General features: G+C 30.0%; 1 protein-coding gene across 2 annotated transcripts; it reads left to right on the top strand.

The window, feature by feature from the left end:
- Nucleotides 1–2,046: 2,046 nt before the first annotated feature.
- Nucleotides 2,047–6,634, top strand: LOC111697937 (uncharacterized). Of its 2 annotated transcripts, XM_023468109.1 has the most exons (9): nt 2,047–2,128; nt 2,334–2,359; nt 2,569–2,614; nt 3,412–3,491; nt 4,013–4,063; nt 4,450–4,515; nt 4,729–4,781; nt 5,379–5,513; nt 6,262–6,634. In XM_023468109.1, exons 1-9 carry the CDS (start codon nt 2,082–2,084, stop codon nt 6,316–6,318), a joined length of 561 nt encoding a protein of 186 aa, XP_023323877.1. In that variant the 5' UTR covers nt 2,047–2,081; the 3' UTR covers nt 6,319–6,634. The 2 variants fall into 2 exon arrangements, with proteins under 2 accessions (XP_023323877.1, XP_023323878.1); XM_023468110.1 differs by lacking the exon at nt 2,047–2,128 and having other exon boundaries at nt 2,328–2,359; nt 3,416–3,491; nt 6,262–6,399.
- Nucleotides 6,635–6,855: the final 221 nt, after the last annotated feature.

Here is a 6,855-nt window from a genome sequence, read left to right on the forward strand (position 1 = left end):
ATAGCGTTAAATCAAAACTATAGCAGCTACGAAGTCACACAGTCATACCAATAATATCACATAAACCTCAAATTCTTGATTAGCACATATCTCAAATACTCTGAGGAACAACAGCATGGATTAATATTAATATCTCCAGGTATAAAGTATACACGGAGTAGAATAATTAATGATAGTTGAATATCTAGGTCTACATTACACCTATATAAGGACGTATAAACATCGTATCATCATAAATATCCATGTTAGGTCATTACCTGGGACCGACATCTAGTAGCTGGCGGTTAGCAAGTATTTATCAAGTATTTAGACAAATCTTACCTGGTATTTCCTCGTGATGGTGGGTTGTGTATATATAGCACTTCTTCTTGTTCTTCTTAAGTAGAAAAACTAATTCAAAATATTCCATCTTGTAAATATTTGCCGTTATTCAGACATTCTTACTAAAAACTTACTTGCTGCAAAAAGTAAAGTGTAGAGTGTAGAGTGTAGAGTGTAGAGTGTAGAGTGTAGAGTGTAGAGTGTAGAGTGTAGAGTGTAGAGTCTAGAGTGTAGAGTGTAGAGTGTTAGAGTGTAGAGTGTTGAAAGTAGAGTGTAGAGTGTAGAGTGTAGAGTGTAAAGGTGTGAATATTAGCAAGGATGAGACCACCAGGGTAGATTTCAGATTCGTCTACGCTCATATCCCAGCAGTGTGAAATCCTTTTAACTAAACCGAAAAGACTCCGTCCTCATCCCCCTCCTCCCCTTCCTCGCGTTAAGCTTTAGACTTTGCAGGTCTGAAAAGAAGTATACGATGAAAAAATGCTACTTGGGAGGTTTGGAACAAAAGATTTATACAGGGAATAATTGAAGTTTTCGTAATTACGTTCTTAAGAATTAAAAGATTTAATGAAGGATCTGAAAGTACTCACTTAAGGGAATTTAGCAACCTTTCTTAAGTAAACTTCAGAATTAGTAAGTAAATAAGAAAATAAGTAAATAAGTAAATAAGTAAATTAGTTAATAAGTTAATAAGTAAATAAGTAAATAAGTAAATAAGTAAATAAGTAAATAAGTAAATAAGTAAATAAGTAAATAAGTAAATAGGTAAATAAGTAAAAAAGTAAATAAGTAAATAAGTATATTAGTACATATGTAAATGTAAAAGTTGTAAGTTATAAAAGATGTAAAAGTAGTTACATCTGTTGTATTATCCATACTACTATCTGTTCAGTGTACAGTATCTGTTAGGGTAGGTTTATCAGCGCATAAATTTACTTTATGACCACTTAGACCTATATGGATGCACGACCTTTGTCAGGAAGGGGGAGGGAGAAAGGTGGAGGAGGGGGGGGGGAGAATCCGTGGTGGATGGGGATTTGTTTTTTTGGGGTGTGGACCGTGGGGTTTGTTATCTTATTTTTTGTTGTAAATGTAAATACTGAATTGTAAGTTAGAACTGATAAAGGTGGAATACAGAACTTGAATACAGAACTTCAATTCAGAATATAGAACATGGAACTTGAATACAGAACACAGAACTGAAATACAGAATGCAGAGTTGGAATAAAGAACACAGAAATGGAATACAGAACACAAACCTCAAATAAAAAACGCAGAACTGGAATACAGAACACAGAACTGGAATGCAGAACACAGAACTGGAATACAGAACACAGAACACTGGAATACAGAACACAGAACTGGAATATAGAACACAGAACTTAAGTACAGAACACAGAAATGGAATGCAGAACACAGAACTAGAATAGAACACAATAATGGAATACAGAACACAGAACTTAAATACAGAACACAGAACTGGAATATAGAACACAGAACTAGAATACAGAACACAGAACTGGAATACAGAACACAGCTACTGGAGTGGGGAAACCTACTTCTCTGACCAACAGAGCAAAAGCTAAATTTGTTAAAAATCATGAAAGAAAAACAAATTTTTTTCATTATTATTTTTTTCTAGTTCCTTTTACACAACTTTTCCTTTCAATAAATAAATATGTAATTTTCTGTCATGTTGGTTTTACAACTTCCGTCTAGTTTGATAAGATTTCAAATAGTTTACAGAAATTTGTGTTACGATGACATTGAATAACAATAATATAAGAGAACTAGAAGAATTGAAAAGGAAAAAATTATTTATGATCCCCCCCCCTGATCATGGTAATATAGAGATAGGAAAACAGTAATGTTTCTGTCACCTTTTTAACTAAATCCATCAATAAAATTGATTCAGATTTACAGGATAAGGCTTGATTTTGAACAAAAAAACGGTCCATAATACATTTATCGGAATAAAAGTAAAAATTAAATAAATTATTTTGAATGATAAGGAAAGTGAATACCTTATCAGATTCAGGGAAAGGAGCAAAATCTTATTATAAGTCGAACAGGGGTCTATATTTTCCTCCACCTTTCTTAGAATTATTTTTTATGTTTTTTTATTGGAGAATTTATTTTTGGTGAAAAAGTATATGAAAAAACGCAAAAAGGGATGAAACCCCTCCTCAAATTATTTATCAATATTGTCTTAACGTTTTATAATCATTATTTTTGTCTCCTTCTCAGTCAATGGGATACATAAACACCACTTGAAACCTATGAAATGTTCCTGGTAAATATAATATTTGAATACATAGACTACAATTTCAATGTCAAGAGTTAGTTGAAAAATAGTCTTACGTCTTTCTTTGATTCTTTTAGATCACGGATAAAAATTATAGTTACCTCTAAATCTTTGTCTAACTCTCGAAGTTTTTAAATATTCATCTCTAAGTTATTAAATATCCTTCTAACTATCTAATTTACTAAACATTCTTCTAGCTCTCTATGTTACTAATTTTTCTTTTAACTCTATATATTACTAAATATTTTTTTAACTCTCTAATTTACTAGAAATTCTTTTAGCTCTCTAATTTACTAAACATTCTTCTAACTTTCTAAGTTACTAAATATTCTTTAAACTCCCTAAGTTACTAAATATTCTTTAAACTCTCAAAGTTACTAAATATTCTTCTAGCTCTCTATGTTACTAATTTTTCTTTTAACTCTATATATTACTAAATATTTTTTTAACTCTCTAATTTACTAGAAATTCTTCTAGCTCTCTAATTTACTAAACAGTCTTCTAACTTTCTAAGTTACTAAATATTCTTTAAACTCCCTAAGTTACTAAATATTCTTTAAACTCTCAAAGTTACTAAATATTCTTTAAACTCTCTAAGTTACTAAATATTCTGTAAACTCTCTAAGTTACTAAATTTTCTTGTAACTCTCTAAGTTACTAAATATTCTTCTAATTCTCTAATTTAATATTCTTTAAACTCTCTAAGTTACTAAATATTCTGTAAACTCTCTAAGTTACTAAATATTCTTAAAACTCTCTAAGTTACTAAATATCCTTGTATTTATTTTGATGTGTGTTGCCCTGGCTGGACTGTTGATTGCAGGAATACTTGCAGCTTTTATTTTTCACTGCATCAATCATCAAAGTAAGAGAACTCATATTATTTAAACTTTTTAAGTGAAAAGAACAAAATATTTTTATAAACCTGTATATATAGCACTTCTTCTTGTTCTTCTTAAGATCTATTATTGAAACGAGGTGATCAAAAAATGACGGAACTAACTTCCCCCAGGTCTAATGGTGAAAATAAAAATGATTTGTTGAAAGAAAAAAGGCCAGATAAGATGCTCACTGCCATCTCAGAATGTCAGGGATTATGAAAGCTCTGCTATATTCGTACCGTTCCGACCCTATCCTCGTACTGTACTGGGACTTAATCTGCACTGTAATGGCCATATTTCAATATTTCATTATGACATTTAAAAATTGATTTTCACCGAATCCAGCTAGCTTGTCGTATATGCCTGGGAATAACATATATCTAGCGTGCTATTTAAAATTTCCATATTCATTTGGACATACTGTATTGGCTGCTTGTGTGTATATTTATAACAGGTTTTTTAGAAAAAAGATTGTTTATTTATTTTATTTTCTAAATTTGTTTAGAAATTCCGGTCGGAACTATTATTGCGTGGAATGGTAAAGGCAAACTCCCAGGTCAGATAATGTATACTCTTCTTCAAGCATATACATTTTTCGTTATAAAAGTTCTTAAAGGGACTGTTGTATAATTTCAAGTGAAAGATTTATTGCAGTTCCCTTGAAATCTTTATTTTTGAAAATTTGAAAATTAAATAATTTTCTAAATTTTCTTGAAAACCACAATTGAAAGTAATCTACTAAAGAAGAACATTACCGTCGCATCGTGTATTGTATATTCCATTAATGGAGATTCACTTATATTTATATTTACATTCCCTTTAAGCTTTGTCAAATTACGTCTTATCTGAGCTGATATTAATGTTAAAAGTTGATTTTCTTTAAATTGTAACGTGACTAAGACTAGTTTTAATTATTTATTCTTGATTTTTGTAAAAAATTAGATGGTTGGTTAGTGTGTGATGGAAATAATAATACCCCTGACCTTACAGGTCGTGTTTTTCTAGCAGGTTAGAATTACTACTTTAAAAGAACTTTCATAATGTCTGATACGATGCTTTGGAAACTGACCTTGAGGAAACCGACCTAAAGTGCATCTGACCTAATCACTCCCCGTGATGACATCCTTTCAATTTTCCCTACTCCGAGGTTCCAAAGCTTTTCTCTTCTCTAATGTAGTTTCATAAAAACAAAATTTACGACTCAGAATTTTTTTTTAACAGGCTATAACTATAGTTCGGGAACAAATAATGAAATTGCAGTCATTGCCGAGCAGGTATTCACATAAATCACAAAAATTCACAAATATGTATAAAATGCATGGTAATATTAATATTTATATTTAATTATAAAATATCCCAAAATGTATTTTTCAAAAATTTATTTAGATATTTTTTTAGAGACAGAATTTTACTTCATTAGGATCGAATTTTAAAGTCGAATTTTTATTCTCATGGAAAAAAGATTAAAGATTTTTATGAAGTTTATCCCAAAATATATGTAACAAAAAAATCTCATTTAAAAATTTCTTTTACTCCGCAACGATATCTTAAAACTTAAATCTTCGGTTGAACTTGATGCTTTTTTATAAAATATATTTTTTAAAAATTAATACAGTGCAGATATATTAACATGAATAAGAAAATTATTTAAGTAGGGTCCGAATTTAATGAACTATCTACAGCCGGTTCAAACACTGAATCGCCGATTCTAATCCTTACTACTCTTTAACTTTGAATCGGTGATCCAAGATTTGAACCTGCAACCTTTCTCCAATTAGTCACAGGAGGGCTTAGATAGTGAATATTTAATTCCACAACATTTTTATTTTGTATTTAATTGAAAAGTTGTTTAATTTTTTATTTACATAAAGAAGTATGCTGCTCATAGTACCTTCAAAAAAGCAACCACGTCTGACAAATATGAGTTTTGTAAACATGAGCATGGAAGTTGTGAAAAAAACAATAAATTGAATGTTTCCGCTGAAGTCTTCGTTAAACCTAACCAGGTAAAAAATAACACTTTTCAGGGCATTTAGGGCTGGGTTTAGATAACTTATTATAATATATCATTTCTTTCTTCTATACAAACTCGTCTAATGTCTGCTGCTATGTTCCTTGTCTAAATAATGCACTTCGAGCTCACATTCTCAACTCCCTGGCCAGGAACAGCTGATTTCTTTCTTGCCGTTTTCTTTCTTTTTCAAAATCTTTAAAAATCTTCCAAAATCCACAATAAAACCGCGAGCTGCCGCCATAATTTTTTTAGCTAGCTATTGTTACTGTAGAGCTCGTAGCTTGAGAGAATTCATATTTTTTGCGTAATGTCCTCTTACACTAAAAAAATGTAGCAAAAAATAATAATTAAAAACTTTCATTTTTATTCTTTTATGTGCAGTTGATAGAATAAAGATTCTACATTTTTTAATCCAACAATTAAGGGAAAAAGAAAAAAGAAATATTTACATATATATAACGCAATAATATCTGTTTTTTTCGTTTCTCCGATCATAACTTATGAACCCCTGGACCGATTTGTCTCAAATTTGAGTTAGGAAACCACGGGAATGTTTATAGCTTGGTTCAAAATTTGTATGTTTAGTGGGTTGACCTTAAAAGAGAATAATCAAGTTCAAGGCAAAGCTGGGTTTCTAAGCTAGTACAATATTAATATAGATAGATTGATAGATTTTAGAACTTTACCATCTATTATATCTGTCTAATTCTTATTATTTTTAACGGTTCTTCTTATTTCAGAATGAACCAGTTTATCCTAAGCATTACAAAATTGTATGGATTATTAAAACAAAATAGAATTTAGGGAGTAAATAATTTTTTATTTCATATAACTCTTTCTGAAGCTACTCATAATGTAATAAACCATGTTCAATTCTTTTGTGTGATTTGGAAGCATTTTCAAACAGAAGATCTAGTTTATAAGTGCTCAGGAATAAATTATGTTATGTTGTTCGACGCATTTAAATGTATTGAAAATACATTCGCAACATTTTTTATGCTTAAATATTTGTTTAATCCCCACAAATAAGTGTCTCGTTCCATCTTTACCAAGTGTTCGCAAAAATGTTTTTGAAAAAATTTACTTTTTAAAAAATATATGTCCATAGATCAATTGGTGTTTCTTAGGAAATATTCGATATTGTTAATATCATATGGTAATTTAATTAATGTTAATTATTTAGATATAAGGGTTACCCGAAACTCTTCTAATATAAAGCGAATTAAGGTTGATAATGTTCCTTAATTAAACATGGAAGCATAAAATTATCAAAGCAGAAAAAAATCAATACAATCCTCTTTGAAGTCTCATTCTTTTTAGATAACCCTGTACAT

The sequence above is a fragment of the Eurytemora carolleeae genome, unplaced genomic scaffold, assembly GCF_000591075.1.
Source record: "Eurytemora carolleeae unplaced genomic scaffold, Eaff_2.0 scaffold51, whole genome shotgun sequence".
NCBI classification, from domain to species: Eukaryota; Metazoa; Arthropoda; class Copepoda; order Calanoida; family Temoridae; genus Eurytemora; species Eurytemora carolleeae.